Below are 22451 nucleotides of genomic sequence, written 5' to 3'. Positions count from 1 at the left end.
AAGAATTAAATGATGTAGTCAAGATTTTAACATAACTGGCATCATATTGGAATTTATGAATGGTTTACTTTATAGTCTGTATTTTTAAAAATATTATAGCATTACTTAATACTAGAAAGGTTAACATACGTTTTCTAGCATTCTGCAATGTAGTTTTTAAAAATGTAAGCCTAACAGCATTGTTTGGCATTCAAAACCCATAGGAATTTGAGCACTGAATGTTTATGATGTATGACTCACACTGGTTCTAACAGGAGTTTTTTCTTGTATTAAAAGGGAAAAACAACTACCACTTTTTAACTAAGATATTAAAACTGCTGCAGCATTTGGTGCCAACAACAAGAGCTCCATTGTTAGTGGGAAAAGATCTATCCCTAAGGGTACCTCTCCCCCAGTCCTGGGAGGAAAGGGTGCCCCAGCAGGGAAGATGACTCAGTCCTGGTGATGCATTGGCTCATTCATGGTGAATACAAAATAATTCAACAGCACATCACCATACAAAAATGTCGAATTCTATAGTGAAATCTTATTCTCTATCCCATAAAAATTGTATTCTGTATCTATCTTGAACAAACTCTACATCTGGTTTCCCAGAAACTGTCTCATGCTGGATGCATAACCCCACCCAACAGCCTGCTGTTGGAGCAAAGGAGAAACACTGCCATGACAGTATTTCATCTATTTCATTGAATCTAAGACACTATTAATTGTAAGAAGCATCTAACTTCAGATATATTAAAATTTGGGGAAAAAATGTGTCTTAGAATTAATGAAAAAATTAAACAGACAAAAAGGACTACTCACCCAGAGACAATCACTATTAAAACTTTGAAATATAATCCTATTTCATTTAATACATGGTGTTTTGATTATACTTTGATATAAATTTGATTGTCTAATTTTCTGCCTGCCTTTTAAGCTGTGAACTCATGGATTCAGAACATATTTTACTTGCTTTTATCCCAGGTCCCTAAGATAATGCAAGCTATGATATAGGAGTTTAGTAAATTTTTTTGACTATATGATTTGAGAAACCGGAACATCTGTGAAATAGGCTGCTACTCTTCAGATCTCATTTATTTGTTTATTTCTTCATTCAATCAGCAAGGTACAATCCTGTTTTTCCTTTAGGAATGTTTGAATTGTGTAGGCATTGTACAGTTGAGGAATTACATGAAAAAATATTTTCATGAAAAGTAAATCTGAAAACAACACTCCCTTGGTCAGAATTCTTAATTAATTCCTCATGGTTTTGAGGATGAAGTTCTCTTCTCTTTTAGCTTAACAACTAGGCACTTTAATAAGTGACTGTAGCTTTCCCCTCTATTCTCAACTCCTATCACTCGCCTGCCTTTACGGTAGGACAGGGTTATGCAAACTTTTCTCTGTAAAGGGCAAGATAGTGAATGTTTTAGGTTTTGCAGGCTATACAGTCTCTACTACTTAATTCTGATGTTGGAGCAAGACAACAGCAATAGATAATACATAAAGAATTGAGCGTGGCTGGGTTTCAGCAGAACTTCACAAAATCAGGGGGGTAGGCTGTATTTGTCCACTGGGTTTGCCAACCAATGGTCTGACAGGTATATCTAATTAAGACATCTAAGTTTCTTACAATTTTCTGATCATCAGATCCAATTATGATGTCATCATGGTAGTAGATCAGTGTGATGACCTACTGGATGCTGAGATGATCTTTATCTCTGCTGAGTAGATGATGGCTGATAGTGGAAGAGTTTACATAAAGATGTACCATTGTTCCTGCTGGATGAAATCAGATCACTTGTGATAGTCCTTACAAATTGCTATAGAGTGTTGGTTCTCATTTCAGTTACTGTGTTCTTTAACTGTTTGGTTGTTCTTTATATTTTTTAACTCTTTTTTTAAAACTTCTTATAACTCCTTGCTCTGTGCATCCATTCATTTCCCAAGTTCTTAGATCATCTTTACAGTCATTACTCTGAACTCTTTCTCAGGTAGATTGCCTATCTCCATGTTGCTTAGTTATTCTTCTGGGGTTTTATCTTGGTCCTTCATCTGGAACACATTCCTCATTTTGTCTAAATTTTTTTGTATTTCTATATATGTTTTGTTTCTCAACCTTGGAGAAATGGCCCTCTGTAGGGGATGTCCTATATGTCTCAGCAGTACAGTCTCCTTTCATGACCCAAGGGCCAGAGACCAACTAGTCCCAGGGTAGATTCTGACCTGTGTTTGTGGACTCGGTTCTGCAGGCTGCAGGACTGAGTTTTCTTGCTTCTGGCAAGAAAACTGCCCTCCCCGCTGGTGGATGAGGCTGGTCTAGAGGCTTGTGCAGGCTTCCTAGTGGGAGGGGCCAGTGCCTATGTAATAGGGAAGAACCTTTTGTATTCTATTGCAAGTTAATCACTAAAGGGATGTTGCCCAAAAGCTTAAATTATACATAATGACCCAACTCTCAGAACCCTGCCTCCCAGGTAATGAGCATTAAGCTAAAATACCTTTGTTTAGCTCACAGGAAACATCCTGACCAGGTCCACCAGTGAGTGACTGCAGGAAGGAACAAATGAACATGTTCCCCTCCGGAGGTTGATGGGAACCAGGAAGTGTTTGACTTTACTCCCTCCCCTTTTAGTGTGAAAGAAGCCTGAATTCTACCTCAGGCAAGATGGTTCTTTGGGGCACAAGCCCTCCATCTTCTCAGCTTTCTGACTTTCCAAATAAAGTCATTACTCCTTGCCCCAACAACTTGTCTCTCAATTACTGGCCTGTTGTGCGGCTACTGGTATGAGCTTAGACTTGGTAACACTTGCCCACTGGTGGGTGGAGTTGGGTCTTGGCCCTCTGATGGTCAGGAGTGTCAAGGAGTATGTCTAGAGGCAGCTGTGGGCTCAGGAAGTCTTTAGGCAGCGTGTTTGCTGATGGGCAGAGCTGTGTTCCCACCCTGTTGGTTTGTGGCCTGAGGCAGCCCAGCACTGGATCCTGCAGGCTACTGGATGAGGTCAGGTCTTGGTGCCAAAATGTCGGCCTCCAGGAGAGCTCATGCTGATGAATACTCTCTGGTACCTGCACCACCAGTGCCCTTGTCCTCAGAGTGAACCACAGCCGCCCACCCTCCCTCCATCTCCCTCCATCCAGGAGACCCTTCAAGATCAGCAAGTAGGTCTGACCCAAGGTCCTATGAAGTCACCGCTTTTGCAGTCCTCCAAGGGTAGAGTCTCTGTTTCCCCCAGTCCTGTGGAGTTCCTGCAATCAAGACCTGCTGGCCTTCAAAGCCAAATGCTCTGGGGGTTCAATCCTCCATATTCCAGACCCCCAGGCTGGGGAGCCTGATATGGGCCTCAGAACTCTCACTCCTGTGGGAGAACTTCTGCAATATAATTGTTCTCCTGTTTGTTGGTTGCCTACCTGAGGGGTATGGAATTTGATTATATCATGAATCCTCCCCTCCTACCATCTCACTGTGGTTTCTTCTTTATGTCTTTGGATATAGAATGTCTTTTTTTTCATAGGTTCCAGTCTTTTATCGATGGTTGTTCAGAGTTAGTTGTGATTTTGGTGTGATCATGAGAGGAGGTGAGCTCAAGGTTCTTCTACTCTGCCATCTTGTCTAGAAAGTTCGAGAGTGTTGGTACTCAAAAGGTGGTCCCTGGGACCAGTGGCACCATCGTCCACAGCCTACACAGAGGGCAACTACCAGAGGGCATTTAAAAGATGCTGGTGTCCCTCTAACCAATGGCTTTCCCAGGGTCTTTATGAAGGGAGAATACTCTGAACTGTTGGTAAATGTAGTTAGAGGAGGGTGGTGGGCATGTCATGATAAATTTACCATTGGTAAATCCACCCTAATGTTCTTCTCCATTTCCTTAAGCTTTTTGATTCCTTTCTGTATAGTACGCAAGGGAAGATCTGGCATCTCAATCTCAATGATGATAGACCACTATTGAATGCAGCCAATCAAAAGAAACTGTCAAGGGAAATAACTAAAAGAGCTAGCACATTAAATTCAGAATCTCTGGTAGGAACACCACATCAATAAATCCAGCTGAAACCAAAGTACTATTTTATCTTCCTGGGTTTCACATCCTTAGAATTGATTTCCACATATTTTCCACAGATTTATTCAATATAAGTTAGAAAAATCTTGCTATTATTTGAAAACTATAAGCTGTCTCTAATTGAGTCATATTTGCATGTAACTGCCTGCAGTATGTTGAGATCTGACTCTGGTTGTAGGTCTTCTCGTGAATAGGTATCCCCTTGCAAGAAGTTACCTGTTATATATCTGCTGTTCAATTTGGTTCTGATCTTCAGAGAGATTAATTTGGGGGCTTCCTTAGAAGTTTTTCGGTTTTTTGACTATGACTTGAGCTGCGACTTTAAAGACTCAGCTTATAATTTTCTTTCTGTAAGTTCCCATTGCATTCAGAGACAGCCAGTTCACATCATACTCCTTTTACTATCCCATGGCCAAAGTCAGCCCTACGTGGTCCTCTAAGGAATAGAAATCCTTTAATAGTCAGTTCATCACAATCAAACACAGGTGATAATTTAAATGATCATGGTACCGTTGAAAATGAGAAATTACTAGTGTTCCATTTCCTGTGGGCAGGGAACCCAGCACTGTCTTTAAGGCCAAGGGCATAACCAAATCAATCTCAGAATCCCTAATACCTGGGACCCAGTCCTGGTGCCAAGTACCGTATCAATCAGGTGCAGTCAGGAAAACCAGCTATTACAATACAGGTGTTGGAAGGCTGAATAAACAGAAAGGGAATCCTGAAGTAACACAGAAAAAAATAACGGTAGGAAGCAGCTACCACCCCTAATCCCTGGAAACAAGGAGAATAGGTCGAGATTATCAGAACCTAGGAAAAAAAATGAGAGGAGGGGCCTTGCAGAGCCTGGTCTGGGAGTGCCAAAATAGAAAGTTGTGAGCAGTTTCTGCACTAGAAGAAATGGCGTTGCTGACAGGGAAAATAAGAAAACAGGAAGAAGAAGTCCCATCTGCTCTCCTCTGACCTCAGTCTCCCTCGAGGGTCCCTTTGTGGCAGATCTTAAGAGGGGCTCAGCTGGCAAAGGAGATTCTGCACAGCTGTGGTGTGCAGATTCCCTAGCCCCAGCATCGCAGGGCGGAATGGGGAAGAACGGATTCAGAGCTGAGTCAAAACAGTTTAATAACTAGTACACCATGTAAAGGACAGAGGGAGGAGCTGGCAGAGGGAACAGCAACTACAAAGGCCCCAGCAAAAAGACACTTAGCATGTTCAGAGAGCAGAAGTGAAGCCCGTGGGCCAGGAATATAGTGCAGGAGCAAGTATATGAGAAGAGCTTGAGTCCACATCACATGAGACTTTGTAGACTGCGGTATGGAGTTTGGTTTCTATTTTGAGTGCATTCAAACACTTTCTTCCCTCTTACTTGTTAAATCCTATTTATATTTAGGGTCTAAGCTTATACAGAAAGCAACACAAACTCACTCAGTCATGTCTTACCATGTGGAATTGTAATTGTCTGCTTACTTCTCTGTATACAGTGCTACACTATAAGCACTGTGAGAGCAAAGAATGTGTCTTCTTGCCAGCAGTTATATCCTTAGCACCTGGCATGGTACCTTGGCACCCGCTATCACTCTCTCTATATGTTTATTGAATAAGATAATAAATGAACAAACTATCTACCTGTAATAAGTCTTCCCTGATCCCCTTCCTCAGTGATTTCACATATTCCCCCACACCATCTCCCTCACTAGAGGGGAGCTCTGAGGACCAAGATAAGTACTCATTATTCAATGGTATCTTTCCAGTGCCTGGCACTTGGTAAATGTGCACTGCATAAATAAACATATAAGTGAATGAATCAATCAACCAAATAACTGGCGCTCAATACATATGTGTCATCTGCATATAGGTGGAAACTGAAGCCAGTGAAGTGGGAAAGAGGTGGAATGAATTCCTTCCTCCCTCCTTCCCTCTCCCCTTCTCTCCCTGCCTTCCTCTCTCTCTCTTTGTTCCTTCCTTTCTGTGTTTTTTAACATCAGTCAGCAATACCTGAAGCCAAGAGAAAACAAGTCAACTAAACATGGTCAGTAGATCTTACAACCAGAAGCTTACTGGTGACTGTAGAAAGAATAACTATATACAGCAGTGGTTTCAAGCTAGCTGCAGAGAATTTTAAAAAGATGCTTGGCTATAAAGAGGAGGAAAAAGTCTTGTTTCTTACAGCTAAACTATAATTTAAGGAAAAATTATAAATGGGAAAGATTAGAACTGACAGAAAAATTTCAAGAGGGTATTTGAAGGATTACCTTTGCCATTGAGACACAAAGAAGGAGGTAGAGTTGAATACAGATGCAGAAAGTTGAGGGAGCTTTTTCTCAATGCCTCCATTTTCTCTAGGAAATAGGAAGGGAAATGATTTGTGAGAGTGAACCAGGGGTGGTCAGGTAGAAGAAATGAATAGGAGAGGGGTGACCAAAGAGATCTGAAAGATTGCCAGATGACAGTAACATTCCAGTGGCCTCCATCTATGCTTTTGTGAAGTTTTCTCCAGCCCCAGTTATCTGCTGGATATTCCAGGAGGACAGAGAGATGGCTGGAATGAATCTGGACTGAGGTTTTGCTGGCCATCTTTGGTAAAAAGCCACAGTACCTGAGGAAATTTGCAAGGTTGCCAAAGTGTTAATTCATGGGGCTGGACTGAAGAGGAAAAGAAATGAACTGAAGAGGCGTATCCTAGAGTAAGAGAAAGCAAGAAGTCATAAGGCTGTAGGTCTTGAGGTCTAAGAACAGATATATGTATGTGTACACACACACACACACACACACACACACATCCTTTGGTGTGTTGTAAGTGTATCACTGAATATCTTCAGATCCAGATTTCCAATTTTCTTAGTAAGGTGATGGAATTAGACTCAATAATCTCTATTTTACTTTTATTTTCTTTGTTCTCAAGTTTGATGATGTTGTGTTTAATCTGGAGGATTATAAGTGTGTGAGGAGGAAGAAGCAAGGCACTAATTGAATTCTAAAAGAGCCATAGTACAATACTTTAAATTTAGCTCACATTATTTAAGTTGTGAAGGGTGCGAAGTTTGGAGTGTGAAATCATATCTGTGCAAGCTACAGTTATAAATAAAGATCTCATTTATCCTTAATAATATACTAGGAGGATTGAAGGTGAGTAGATTGTTACCTTAGGGATCAAAGCTATATAGAATAATAGAAATGATAACATCTGAAAGTTTCTAAAATGTCAGGGGAGTATTGGATACAAAGGTAAAGCACATTAGAGAATAAGTAGACCAATAGGAGGAAGGGAAACCGAAAAGATTTGAGTTTATGTTTAAGCATGTGAAGACATTTTCTAGATTTGACAAGTGTTAGGAGTTTAAACTGTATAATATATAATATATGTAATATATAATATGTATAATGTGTAATAACATATTATAAATGAGTGGATTATTGAAAAATTAAGGGTCCAAAAATTAAAAGATGCTGTTCTCCATGAAAGCTTCCTGCAGGTAGGGGCCATACCTGCTGGATTCACCACTCTCTCTTTGGCAAACAGCACTGTGCTTGGCACGTAGTTATGCTCACCAAATATTTGAGGAACAAAGAAATTAGATTTAAGTTGGTATAGTCCCCATTTTCATAATGTAGGATGAGATAGGAATAACAAATTTTATCAATCTGGAATTTTTAAAAATTCTCTCTTGACCAAAGAAGAGATTAAGGTCATTATGAGATCAAAGTAATCACTATGAGTGTTAAATAATCATTAAAGTAATAATATGCCTAATGACAGAATAAATTTTCTGGTGACCTCTGATTATACCATATCAAATACTTTGATCCTGCCTTATTAGACTTTTTTCTCAAGGTTATTAAAATGCCTGCAGATAATCCCAAATATCCTTTCTCTTTCAAGTGACATAGTAAGAAGTCATTTATATTTATTCTTGTAGAAAACTGGCATTATATTCCACTTTTTCCAGTACTCAGTTCTATATTGTATCTACTAGATCACAGCAGATGAAAATTTAATTTTTAAGACAGGCAAGATGGAAATGTGTAATTGAAGTTTTTTGTTAAGTCCAAAGAAGAGTGTTTCATCATTTATTAAAGTGTAAATCATATGTGCTAAGTACTATGTCTGTACCTAGATAGTCATCAGTGAAGAAAAGAACATAGGAAAATGACTGAAAGGAACTTGTGTGAGGTGCAAATAAGCTGCAATGTCATGGGATAAACTCGTTCAAGTTAATGGTATGAGAGATCTTCATACCCAGTGATGGAAATGATGTGACACTTTTCTCTGAAGGGAAATGAAACTGCAGAAATATAGGAAGAATTATTTTCAAAATGCATAATAATGTGGTACCACATTTCTCACTCCAGATAACAGACTGAATACTAAGTAGAAAACAAAATGAACCAAAAATACACACGTGAGCAATTCTACATGCTCACCTCCTGTGCTGGAGCATGAACAGAGTAACATAACTGGGCACAAACATTTTTGTTTGTTTGTTTGTCTTTATTTATTTATTTTAAAATCTTTTCTAGAGTATAATTGTTTTACAATGGTGTGTTACTTTCTGCTTTATAACAAAGTGAATCAGTTATATATACACATATATCCCTATATCTCTTCCCTCTTGCGTCTCCCTCTCTCCCACCCTCCCTATACCACCCCTCTAGGTGGTCACAAAGCACCGAGCTGATCTCCCTGTGCTATGTGGCTACTTCCCACTAGCTATCTATTTTACATTTGGTAGTGTATATATGTCCATGCCACTCTCTCACTTTGTCCCAGATTACCCATCCCCCTCCCCACATCTTCAAATCCATTCTCTAGTAGGTCTGTGTCTTTATTCCCATCTTGCCCCTAGATTCTTCATGAACATTTTCTTTCTAAGATTCCATATATATGTGTTAGCATACAGTATTTGTTTTTCTCTTTCTGACTTACTTCACTCTGTATGATAGACTCTAGGTCCATCCATCTCACTACAACTACAAAAAACTCAATTTTATTTCTTTCTATGGCTGAATAATATTCCATTGTACATATGTGCTACATCTTCTTTATCCAGTCATCTGTTGATGGACACTTAGGTTGCTTCCATGTCTTGGTTATTGTAAATAGAGCTGCAAAGAACATTGTGGTACATGACTCTTTCTGAATTATGGTTTTCTCAGGGTATATGCCCAGTAGTGGGATTGCTGGGTCGTATGGTAGTTCTATTTAAAAAATTTTAAGGAACCTCCATACTGTTCTCCATAGTGGCTGTATCAATTTACATTCCTACCAACAGTGCAAGAGGGTTCCCTTTTCTCCACACCCTCTCCAGCATTTATTGTTTGTAGATTTTTTTGATGATGGCCATTCTAACCGGTTGGAGGTAATACCTCATTGTAGTTTTGATTTGCATTTCTCTAAAGATTAGTGATGTTGAACATTCTTTCATGTGTTTGTTGGCAATCTGTATATCTTCTCTGGAGAAATGCCTATTTAGGTCTTCTGCCCATTTTTGGATTGGGTTGTTTATTTCTTTTTGATATTGAGCTGCATGAACTGCTTGTAAATTTTGAAGATAAATCCTTTCTCAGTTGCTGCATTTGCAAATATTTTCTCCCATTATTAGGGTTGTCTTTTCATCTTGTTTATGATTTCCTTTGCAAAGCAAAAGCTGTTAAGCTTCATTAGGCCCCATTTGTTTATTTTTATTTCCATTTCTCTAGGAGGTAGGTCAAAAAGGATCTTGCTGTGATTTATGTCATGGAGTGTTCTGCCTATGTTTTCCTCTAAGAGTTTAATAGTGTCTGACCTTGCATTTAGTACTTTAATCCATTTTGAGTTTATTGTTGTGTATGGTGTTAGGGAGTGTTCTAATTTCATTCTTTTACATGTAGCTGTCTAGTTTTCCCAGCACCATTTATTGAAGATGCTGTCTTTTCTCCACTGTATATTCTTGCCTCCTTTATCAAAGATAAGGTGACCATATGTGTATGGGTTTATCTCTGGGATTTCTACCCAGTTCCATTGATCTATATTTCTGTTTTTGTGCCAGTGCCATACTGTCTTGATTACTGTAGCTTTTCAGTATAGTCTGAAGTCTTGGAGCCTGATTTCTCCAGCTCCATTTTTCTTTCTGAAGATTGCTTTGGCTATTTGCGGTCTTTTGTGTTTCCATACAAATTCTGAGATTTTTTGTTCTAGTTCTAGAACAATGCCAGTGGTAGTTTGATAGGGATTGCATTGAACCTTTAGATTGCTTTGGGTAGTAGAGCCATGTTCACAATGTTGATTCTTCCAATCCAAGAACATGGTATATCTCTCCATCTCTTTTTATCATTTTTAATTTCTTTCATCAGTGTCTTATAATTTTCTGCATACAGGTCTTTTTTCTACTTAGGTAGGTTTATTACTAGATAATTCATTCTTTTTGTTGTAATGGTAAATGGGAGTGTTTTCTTAATTTCACTTTCAGATTTTTCATCATTAGTGTATAGGAATGCAAGAGATTTCTGTGCAGTAATTTTGTATCCTGCTACTTTACCAAATTCATTGATTAGCTCTAGTAGTTTTCTGGTAGCATCTTTAGGATTCTCTATGTGTAGTATCATGTCATCTGCAAACAGTGAGAGTTTTACTTCTTCTTTTCAGATTTGGATTCCTTTTATTTCTTTTTCTTCTCTGAATGCTGTGGCAAAACTTCCAAAACTATGTTGAATAATAGTGGTGAGAGTGGGCAACCTTGTCTTTTTTCTGATCTTAGTGGAAATGGTTTCAGTTTTTCACTGTTGAGGACGATGTTGGCTGTGGGTTTGTCATATGTGGCCTTTATTATGTTGAGGTAAGTTCCCTCTATGCCTACTTTCTGGAGAGTTTTAACCATAAATGGGTGTTGAATTTTGTCGAAAGCTTTCTCTGCATCTATTGAGATAATCGTATGGTTTTTCTCCTTCAATTTGTTAATATGGTGTTTCACATTGATTGATTTGTGCACATTGAAGAATCCTTGCATTTCTGTTATAAATCCCACTTGATCATAGTGTATGATCCTTTTAATGTCCTTCGTGGATTCTGTTGCCCAGTATTTTGTTGAGGATATTTGCCGCTATGTTCATTAGTGATATTGGGCTGTAGTTTTCTTTCTTTGTGACATCTTTGTCTGCTTTTGGTATCAGGGTGATAGTGGCCTCATAGAATATGTTTGAGAGTATTCCTCACTCTGCTATATTTTGGAAGAGTTTGAGAAGGATAGGTGTTAGCTCTTCTGTAAATGTTTGATAGAAGTCACCTGTGAAGCCATCTGGTCCTGAGATTTTTCTTGTTGGAAGATTTTTAATCACAGTTTCAATTTCACTGCTTGTGATTGGTCTGTTCATATTTTCTATTTCTTCCTGGTTCAGTCTCAGAAGGTTGTGCCTTTCTAACAATTTGCCCATTTCTTCCAGGTTGTCGATTTTATTGGCATATAGTTGCTTGTAGTAATCTCTCATGATGCTTTGTATTTCTGCAGTGTCAGTTGTTACTTCTTTTTCATTTGTAATTCTCTTGATTTGAATCTTCTCTCTTTTTTTCATGATGAGTTTGGCTACTGGTTTATCAATTTTGTTTATCTTCTTAAAGAGCCAGCTTTTAGTTTTATTGATCTTTGCTATTTTTTCCTTCCTTTCTTTTCCATTTATTTTTGACCTGATCTTTATGATTTCTTTCCTTCTGCTAACTTTGGGGTTATTTTGTTCTTCTTTCTCTAATTGTTCTAGGTGTAAGGTTAGGTTGTTTGTTTGACATGTTTCTTATCTCTTAAGGTAGGATGCTATTGCTATAAACTTCCCTCTTAGAACTGCTTTTGCTCCATCCCATAGGTTTTGGATTGTCGTGTTTTCATTGTCATTTGTTTCTAGGTATTTTTTTATTTCCTCTTTGATTTCTTCAGTGATCACTTCATTATTAAGTAGTGTATTGTTTAGCCTCCATGTGTTTGTATTTTTTACAGATCTTTTCCTGTAATTGATATCTATTCTCATAGTGTTGTGGTCGGAAAAGAGACTTGATATTACTTCAATTTTCTTAAATTTACCAGGGCTTGATTTGTGACCCAAGATATGATCTATCCTGGAGAGTGTTCCATGAAGCACTTGAGAAGAAAGTGTATTCTGTTGTTTTTGGATGGATAGTCCTATATATATCAATTATGTCTATCTTGTTTAATGTATCATTTAAAGCTTGTGTGTCCTTATTTATTTTCATGTTGGATGATCTGTCCATTGGTGAGAGTGGGGTGTTAAAGTCCCCTACTATGATTGTCTTACTGTTGATTTCCCCTTTTATGGCTATGAGTATTTGCCTTATGTATTGAGGTGCTCCTGTGTTGGGTGCATAAATATTAACAATTGTGATAAATTGTAAATTTATAACATTTCTTCTTCTTGGATTTCTTCTTCTTGGATTGATCCCTTGATCATTATGTAGTGTCCTTCATTGTCTCTTGTAATAGTTTTTCTTTTAAAGTCTTTTTTGTCTGATATGAGAATTGCTACTCCAGCTTTCTTTTGATTTCCATTTGCATGGAATATCTTTTTCCATCCCCCACTTTCAGTCTGTATGTGTCCCTAGGTCTGAAGTGGGTCTCTTGTAGACAGCATATCTATGGGTCTTGTTTTTGTATCCTTTCAGCCAGTCTATGTCTTTTGGTTGGAGCATTTAATCTTTTACATTTAAGGTAATTATAGATATGTATGTTCCTATTTCCATTATCTTAATTGTTTTGGGTTTGTTATTGTAGGTCTTTTCCTTCTCTTGTGTTTCCTGCCTAGAGAAGTTCCTTTAGCATTTGTTGTAAAGCTGGTCTGGTGGTGCTGAACTCTTAGCTTTTGCTTGTCTGTAAAGCTTTTAATTTCTCCATCAAATCTGAATGAGATCCTTGCTGGGTAGAGTAATCTTGGTTGTGTTTTTCTCCCCTTCATCGCTTGAAATGTGTCCTGCCACTCCATTCTGGCTTGGAGAGTTTCTGCTGAAAGTTCAGCTGTTAACCTTATGGGAATTCCCTTGTATGTTATTTGTTGTTTTTCCCTTGCTGCTTTTAATATTTTTTCTTTGTATTTATTTTTTGATAGCTTGATTAATATGTGTCTTGGCATGTTTTTCCTTGGATTTATCCTGTATGGGACTCTCTGTGTTTCTTGGACTTGATTAACTATATCCTTTCCCATATTAGAGAAGTTTTAAACTATAATCCCTTCAAGTATTTTCTCAGTCCCTTTCCTTTACTCTTCTTCTTCTGAGGCCCCTATAATTCAAATGTTTGTGTGTTTAATGTTGTCCCAGAAGTCTCTGAGACTGTCCTCAATTCTTTTCATTGTTTTTTTCTTTATTCTGCTCTGCACTAGCTATTTCCACTATTTTATCTTCCAGGTCACTTATCCGTTCTTCTGCCTCAGTTATTCTGCTATTGATCCCTTCTAGAGAAACTTTAATTTCATTTATTGTGTTGTTCATCACTGGTTGTTTGCTCTTTAGTTCTTCTAGGTCCTTGTTAAACGTTTCTTGTATTTTCTCCATTCTATTTCCAAGATTTTGGATCATCTTTACTATCATTATTCTGAATTATTTTTCAGGTAGACTGCCTATTTCCTCTTCATTTGTTAGGTCTGTGGGTTTTTACATTGCTCCTTCATCTGCTGTGTGTTTCTCTGTCTTCTCATTTTTCTTAACTTACTGTGTTTGTTGTCTCCTTTTCGCAGGCTGCATGTTTGTAGTTTCCATTGTTTTTGGTTTCTGCCCCCAGTGGGTAAGATTGTGTAGGCTTCCTGGTGGAGGGGACTAGTACCCGTGTTCTTGTTGATGAGGCTGGATCTTGTCTTCTGTTGGGCAGGTCCATGTCTGGTGGTGTGTTTTGGGGTGTCTGTGACCTTCTTATGCTGTTAGGCAGCCTCTCTGCTAATGGGTGGGGTTGTGTTCCTGTGTTGGTAGTTGTTTGGCATAGGGTGTCCAGCACTGGAGTTTGCTGGTCGTTGACTGGAGCTGGGTCTTGGCATTGAGATGGAGATCTCCGGGAGATTTTCACCATTTCATATTACATGGAACTGGGAGGTCTTTTGTGGACCAATGTCCTGAACTTGGCTCTCCCATCTTAGAGGCACAGCCCTGACCCCTGGCTGGAGCACCAAGAGCCTGTCATACACACGGCTCAGAATAAAAGGGAGAAAAAAAAGTAAGAAAGAAAGAAAGAAGGAGATAAAATAAAATGGAATAAAGTTATTAAAATAAAAGATAGTTTTTAAAAAAATTTTTTAAAGTAATAAAAGAAAAAGCAAGAAGAGAGCAACAAAACCAAAAGACAAATCCACGAATGATACCAAACGCTGAAAACTATACTAAAACACAAACAAAAACAAAAACAGACACACAGAACCCTAGGACAAATGGTAAAAGCAAAGCTATACAGACAAAATCACACTCAGAAGCATACACATACACACTGTCAAAGAAAGAAAAAGGGAAAAAGATATATATATCGTTGCTCCCAAAGTCCACCTCCTCAATTTGGGATGACTTGTCAATTCAGGTATTCCACAGATGCAGGGTACATCAAGTTGATTGTGCAGATTTAATCCGCTGCTCCTGAGGCTGCTGGGAGAAATTTCCCTTTCTCTTCTTTGTTCGCTCAGCTCCTGGGGTTCAGCTTTGGATTTGACACTGCTTCTGCATGTAGGTCGCTGGAGGGCATCTGTTCTTCGCTCAGACAGGATGGGGTTAAAGGAGCAGCTGCTTCGGGGGTTTGGGCTCACTCAGGGTTGGGGGAGGGAGGGGTAAGGATGTGGGGCGAGCCTGCGGCAGCAGAGGCCAACATGACGTGACGTTGCACCAGCCTGAGGCACACCGTGTGTTCTCCCGGAGAAGTTTTCCCGGGATCATGGGACCCTGCAGTGGTGGGCTGCACAGGATCCCAGGAGGGGAGGTGTGGAGTGACCTGTGCTTGCACACATGTTTCTTGGTGGTGGCAGCAGCAGCCTTAGCGTCTCATGCCCGTCTCTGGGGTCCGCACTGATAGCCTCAGCTCGTGCCCGTCTCTGGAGCTTTTAAGTGGTGCTCTTAATCCCCTCTCCTCGCGCACCAGGAAACACAGAGGCAAGAAAATGTCTCTTGCCTCTTCGGCATCTCCAGACATTTTCCCGGACTCCCTCCCGGCTAGCTGTGATGCACTAGCCCCTTTCAGGCTGTGTTCACGCAGCCAACCCCAGCCCTCACCCTGGGATCCGACCTCCGAAGCCCGAGCCTCAGCTCCCAGCCCCCACACGTCCCGGCAGGTGAGCAGAAAAGCCTCTCGGGCTGGTGAGTGCCAGTCGGCACCGATCCTCTGTGCTGGAATCTCTCCGCTTTGCCCTCTGCACCTCTGTTGCTGCGCTCTCCTCCATGGCTCCGAAGCTTCCCGCCTCCATCACCCGTAGTCTCTGACTGCAAAGGGGCTTCCTAGTGTGTGGAAACCTTTCCTCCTTCACAGCTCCCTCCCCATTGCAGGTCCCGTCCCTATTCTTTTGTGTCTGTTTTTTTCTTTTTTCTTTTGCCCTACCCAGGTACGTGGGGAGTCACTTGCCTTTTGGGAGGTCTGAGGTCTTCCGCCTGCATTCAGTAGGTGTTCTGTAGGAGTTGTTCCACATGTAGATGTATTTCTGATGTGTTTGTGGGGAGGAGGGTGATCTCCACATCTTACTCTTCCTCTATCTTGAAGCTCTTTGGGCACAAGCTTTTAAACACAGGGTCCACCTACAGAAATTGCCATTTGCCCTGCAAGCTTATAATGATGCCATTAAATCACAATTAGGTGTTAGCAGGAGTAATTAGGAATATGTTGTAGGGTTGCACACTCATAAGAAATTTTTTATGGGAGGGAGAAAATCTTAAGCATTCACTGTGGGAAGGATTTTTGAAAATCCAGCATTTCAGCCAGGAGACTTTTATTTAGCAAGACCAGCCAAAAGAGTTGTTTTAAATTTTTGTTTTTGTTTCTGACCTTAATTTGAAGGTTATGTGTCCTGCATTTTTTAATCTATGGCCCAACATGTTCATAGGAAAAAGGAGAAGAGACAGATGGATTCCAAGGGGATAATGGCTGAGTTTTTCCTCTATATTTTCCTTTAGGAATCAATTCCAAGCTTCAGTTTGAAATCGTGCCAGGTGCTTTATTTGGGTTGTTCGAGATAAATCCTGACACTGGGGAGGTGGTGACAACCACCACACTTGACAGAGAAGTTCAGGAAGTCCTCACCCTTCGAGGTAAGGGATCCCTTGACTGTGCTAAACAAACGAAAACAAAAACAGGCAGCAGGCCATTGAGAGGGGAAATTTTACATTTCAGTAGGTTGTCTTTAAATAAAATACTATTGACCCAGTGCTACCCGGTTAATTTGATCTGTTGCTGTCTGGTTAGGGCAGCATATTTTAGGTATGAATTAATGGCTACCATCTGTGCCATCTTTTGTTCCTTGTCAGTACTTGTACGTGATGGGGGAGCCCCTGCTCTGTCTGGGACTACAACAATTCTCTGCACAGTGGGAGATGAAAACGATCATGCACCGGAGATTATTGTCCCCAGGCATGACATTGAGGTTCTGGAAAACCAAGAGCCAGGGCTTGTCTACACTGTTTTGGCCTCTGATATGGATGCTGGCAATAATGGAGCTGTCAGGTATCACATAATTGGTAAGTATTATCTTTATTTAAATAACCCCCTCCCCAGGATACCAACTCGGTTGACACACACTTCATGGAGTGCATTCAGCATTTGGTATCTAGTGCAGTGTTTACAGAACGCACACCTGCTAAGAACTGATTGGTGCCCTGGCTCTCCTCTCCTCCTCCCCACAGCCACCCTGATCCAGTGCCCTCCAAACTCCTCAAAAATCTGCCCTTGACAACTCTCGCTGTTAGTAATCCACTAATATTAGTGCATGTACAGATGGACAGATAGCTTTTGTTTTCTATTTTCACTTTTTCTCTATTTTCACTTCTCTCGTATGATCACTTATTTTTATTATTTTGAACAGTCAAGACTTTCTTTCAGGTCTAGAGGACATGAGTAGAAAAACAATTCCCAGATCTGCAGACCAATGAAACACTTCAGGTCTACAACAATACCCCAGAGATCAAGGTCTTTAGGAACTTCTACACTACCAATTGTGGTTAAGGACCAGGGTTTGTGTTTTTCGAAATTTCCAATCTGATGTGACTGATACTTTTGTAAAATCCAATAAATATAAATTACTGGGAGAAAAAAATCAAAGGCATACAAAATGCAAGCCCCAGTTTTTAAAAACTATTACTGTATTATGAAAACATAAGATTATTCTCTCATGTTGCTATAAAATTTTCTAAATACTTACTCTTAATTTCTTTGTATTTATCTTGTTGAGGACCAGCTACAAGTAATCCCCAAACAGCACCTGTCACCTCTCACAGCATCAAGGACATTCTTTTTGACCATTCACTTCCCTTTCCCAAATGATCAACAGTTCCTCTCTACTGGCTTTTCCCATCAGTATTTCCAGTATTTCCCATCTTGAAAAGCATAGATGTCTCCCTTCACTCACTCTTTTCCTTCACAATCAAACTTCTTGAAAATTGTTGTCTACACTCTGGTTTCTGTGTCTTTACTTTCAGTTCTTAGCCTGCTGTAAAATGTGTTCCACTGAAGTCACTCCACCGAAACTACCCTTTCCAGAGACATAAAAGATCCCGTTGTTGCCAAATGCGTTGGATCTTTCTTAGTTCTTAATTTTTTTTTTTTTTCTGTACATGGGCCTCTCACTGTTGTGGCCTCTCCCATTGTGGAGCACAGGCTCCGGATGCGCAGGCTCAGCGGCCATGGCTCACAGGCCTAGCCGCTCTGCGGCATGTGGGATGTTCCCAGACCGGGGCAAGAACCCGTGTCCCCTGAATCAGCAGGCGGACTCTCAACCACTGCGCCACCAGGGAAGCCCTCAGTTCTTAATTTATTGTATTGCTTTGTGTCTTTGTGCACCATGTCCTGGACACTTGGTCTCACCTTGACTTCAGAAAGCCACTTACTTTCTTTTGGTCCTTCATCTGTCTTTCTAGACAAATCTTCCCAATGTCCTTGTTCTTCTGGTGGTTCTCTGACTTGTTAGAGTTTTCTGGATCTTTTTGGCATATCTTTTTCTTTCCTCATAGACACACTCTTTCTGGTCATTTCATCCAGTTCCTGTTTTCAGCTACCACTGGACCTCAATATCTCCCTATCTTGACTGTACCCTAGATCTAAGTCCCATTAAAGGACATTTTAAAAATTGAAGTATAGTAGACTTACAATTGCAGATGTTCAACATAATAATTCAATGTTTTTATAGATTATGCTCCATACAAAGTTATTATAAAATATTGAGTATTCCCAGTGCTGTGCATTACATCCTTGTAACTTATTTTATACCTAGTAGTTTGTACCCATGATTCCCCTTCACCCACTTTGCCCCTCTCCATGACTCCCAATACTGTGTTAAATAAAAGTGATGAGAGTGGGAATGCTTATCTTATTCCTGATCTTAGAAGAAAAGTTTTCAGCTTTTCAATGTTGAGTTTGATGTCAGCTGTGGGCTTGTCATGTATGGCCTTTATAATGTTGAGGTATGTTTCCTCTTTACCAACTTTGATAAGAGATTTTATCATAAATGGATGTTGAGTTCTACAAAATGCTTTTTCTATGTCAAATGAGATGATCATATGGCTTTTATCCTCCCCTTTTTTGATGTGGTGTAACACCTTCATTGATTTGCAGATATTGAACCATCCTTGCATCCCTGGAATAAATTTCAATTGATCATGATTAAAAATCCTTTATATGTATTGTTGAATTTAGTTTGCTAATATTTTTGTTGAGGGTTTTGCATTATGTTCATCAGGAATATTGGCCTGGTAATTTATTTTTGTAGTGTCTTTGTCTGGTTTTGATATTAGGGCTTCATAGAATGAGTTTGGAAGTGTTCCCTTCTCTTCAATTTTTGGTATAGTTTGGGCAAGATAGGTATTAACTTTTCTTTAAGTGTTTGATTGAAACCGTCAAATTCTGGTGTGGTTCTACTCTGATTTGTTAGGAGTTTTTGGTTTTTTTTTTTTTGCATTACACAGGCCTCTCACTGCTGTGGCCTCTCCTGTTGCGGAGCACAGGCTCCGGACGTGCAGGCTCAACAGCCATGGCTCACGGGCCCAGCTTCTCCGTGGCATGTGGGATCCTCCCGGAACAGGGCACAAACCCATATCCCCTGCATCGGCAGGCGGACTCTCAACCACTGCGCTACCAGGGAAGCCCCTATTGGGAGTTTTTTGATTATTGATTCAATTTCATTACTTTGGTCTTGAAAGTGTGTATGTTTCTAGGCATTCTTCCATTTCTTCTAAGTTGTCCAATTTGCTGCTGTATACCTGTCAATAGTATTCTCTTATGATTGTATCTCTGTGATATCAGTGGTAATTTCTCCTCTTTCATTTCTAATTTCATTTACTTTCTCTTCTTTTCTTGATTAGTCTGGCTAACAGTTTTATCAATTTTGTTTATCTTAAAAAAAAAACAGCTCTTAGTTTCACTGAGCTTTTCTTTTCTTTTCTTTTTTTTTTGGTCTCTATTTTATTTACTTCTGCTCTCATCTTTATTATTTCCTTCCTTCTGTGGGCTTTGTACTTCTTTTTCTAGTTCCTTTAGATGGAAAGTTAGGTTGTTTATTTAAGATTTTTCTCGTTTCTTGAGTTAGACCTGAATTACTATAAACTTCCCTCTTAGAACTGTTTTTGCTGTGTCCCATAGATTTTGGAAAGTTGTGTTTTTCTCTTCATTCATCTCAAGGTATTTTTTTTTTTAATTTCCTCTTTGATTTTTTTGTTGACCCATTGGTTTTTTAGTAGTATATTGTTTAGTCTCCACATGTTTGTGTGTTTTCCAGTTTCCTTCCTGTAATTGATTTCTAGTTTCATACCACTGTGGTCAGAAAAGATGCATACTTGATATGATTTCAATCTTCTTAAGTGTATTGAAGATTTTTTTTGTGGCCTAGCATGTGATCTGTCCTGGAGAATGTTTTATGTGCACTTGAAAAGAATGTTTTCTGCTGTTTTTAATGGAATGTTTTGTAGATATCTATTAACTCCTTCTGATCTACTGTGTCATTTGATGTGTCCCTTATTGATTTTCTTTCTGGATGATCTGTTCATTTATGTAAATGGGGTATTAAAGTTCTCTACTGTTATTGTATTTCTGACAGTTTCTCCCTTTATGTGTGTTAATATTTGCTTTATATAGTTAGGTGCTCTTGTACTAGGTGCATTTATGTTTATGAATGATATATCTTCTTCTTGGATTGACCCATTTATATGATGGCCTTCTTTGTCTTTGTTATTAACTTTATTTTAAAGTCTATTTTGTCTGATATGCATATTGTTATCCCAGCTTTCTTTTCATTTCCATTTGCATGGAGTATCTTTTTCCATCTTTTTACTTTCAAGTGAATATGTCTTTAGATCTGAAGTGAGTCTCTTGTAGGCAGCATATAGATGGGTTTGTTTTCTTATCCATTCAGCCACCCTATGTCCTGTGATTGGAGCATTTAATCTATATACATAAAGTAATTACTCACAGATATGTACTTACTGCCATATTGTTACTTGTTTTCTGGTTGTTTTTATAGTTCTTCTCTGTTCTTCTCTTGTTCCTTTAGTCTATTCCCTCACAGTTTAACTATTCTCTTTAGTTTTATGTTTGGGTTCTTTTCTCTTTGTTTTTTGTATATCCATTGGAGATTTTTGATTTGTGATTACTATGAGGTTCATATATATCAATTACATATAGCTGTTTTAAACTGATAGTGTTTAAGTTCAAACACATCCTAAAAGCTTTACATTTTTTCACTCCACTCCCAACATGCTTTATGTTTTGGTGTCATATTTTACATCTTTATTTATATCCCTTCAGTGTTTATCATAGTTATTGTTGATTTTATAATTTTTATCTTTTAACCTTTGTACTAGCTTATTTAAGTGGTTGATTCACTGCCTTTACTATATATTTATATTTATCAGTGAAATTTTTTTTCTTCACATCTTTTTAAAAATTTTCTTTTTATAACCTTTTCTTTTTCACTTAAAGAAGACACTTTAACATTTCTTGTAAAGCCAATTTAGTGGCAACAACCTCTTTTAGTTTTTGCTTGTCTGGGAAACTCTTTATCTCTCCTTCAATTCTGAATGATAACCTTGCTGGGTAGAGTGTTCTTGGTTGTAGGATCTTTCTTTTCAGCACTTTAAATATGTCATGCTACTCCCTCTGGCTTGCAAGATTTCTGCTAAAAAGTCAGCTAATATTTATCATGGTTCCCTTGTATGTGACTCTGTTTTTCTCTTCCTGTCTTTAAAATTCTGTCATTCACTCTTTAACTTTTTCCATTTTAATTATGAAATGACTTAGTGTGAGTCTCTTTGGGTTCATCTTGTTTAGGCATCTCTGTGATTCTTGGACCTGGATACATTTCCTTTTCAGGTTAGTGATGTTTTCAGCTATAATTACATCAAATATGCTTTCTGCCCCTTTTTTCTCTCTCTTCCTCTCTGACCCCTATAACACGAATGTTAGTATGCTTGATATTGTTCTAGAGGTCCCTTAAATAATCCTTATTAAACTTTTTTTCTTTTTGCTGCTCTGATAGGGTGATTTCCACTATTCTGTCTTCTAGGTCGTTTATGTGTTCCTCCGTATCACCTGATCTGCTGTTAATTCCTTCTAGTATATTTCTCCTTTCAGTTATTGTATTCTTCAGTTCTATTTGGCTCTTTTTTATATTTTCTAGTTCTTTGTTGAAGTTATCACTGTATTTGTCTATTCTTTTCCCAAGTTTGGTGAACATTTTTATGACTATTGCTTTGAACCTTTTATCAGGTAAATTACTTATCTCTGTTTCATTAGGCTTCCCTCCTCCCCATCCCAGTGTTTTATATTGCTCTTTGCTTTGGAACATGTGCTTGTGTCTTCTCATTTTGTTTGACTCTCTATGACTTTCTTCTCATTTTGTTTGTTTGTCTCTATGAAATTAGGGAAAACATACCCTTCTTGGTCTTGAAATCATGTCTTTGTGTTAAAGCAGTTGGAGCATCCCTATGCAGTCTGCCTATGTCCAGTGGCTTTGGTGGTAGAGCTGGATCTAAAATGATCATGGGACATGTCTTCTTTTGAGATGTGCTAGCTGTCACTGCCCTGTCAGAGTGTGGGGCCAGGGTCTGAGGGGCTGGGGCCACAATCCTGAGTGAGCGTAGTGTCTCCTTTGTGCTATAGAGGTTTCTGCCTTGGCCAGGACTGGGGCTAGGACCCAGAGGGCTGGAATCGGAGGCTGGTGCAAGCCCTGGCTTCTCCCAAGGTGCACTGATGGTTTCTGCCTTGTTAAGGAGTGGGGCTGGAG

At 39.1% G+C, this 22451-nt stretch overlaps 1 protein-coding gene across 2 annotated transcripts in view; it reads left to right on the top strand.

Annotated features, from left to right (window-relative positions):
• Positions 1–22451, top strand: part of DCHS2 (dachsous cadherin-related 2) — a 278660-nt gene that overhangs the window by 187846 nt on the left and 68363 nt on the right. For both annotated transcript variants that reach the window (XM_024731773.1, XM_024731772.1), the window contains exons 11-12: positions 16141–16275; positions 16492–16701. In XM_024731773.1, coding sequence (XP_024587541.1) covers positions 16141–16275; positions 16492–16701 — 345 coding nt within the window. The remainder of the gene's footprint in view (positions 1–16140; positions 16276–16491; positions 16702–22451) is intronic.

This window comes from Neophocaena asiaeorientalis, unplaced genomic scaffold (assembly GCF_003031525.2).
Source record: "Neophocaena asiaeorientalis asiaeorientalis breed wild unplaced genomic scaffold, Neophocaena_asiaeorientalis_V1.1 scaffold938, whole genome shotgun sequence".
Classification (NCBI taxonomy): domain Eukaryota; kingdom Metazoa; phylum Chordata; class Mammalia; order Artiodactyla; family Phocoenidae; genus Neophocaena; species Neophocaena asiaeorientalis.
The sequence above is the reverse complement of the archived record's forward strand: the minus strand, read 5'-3'. Positions and strand labels throughout refer to the sequence as shown.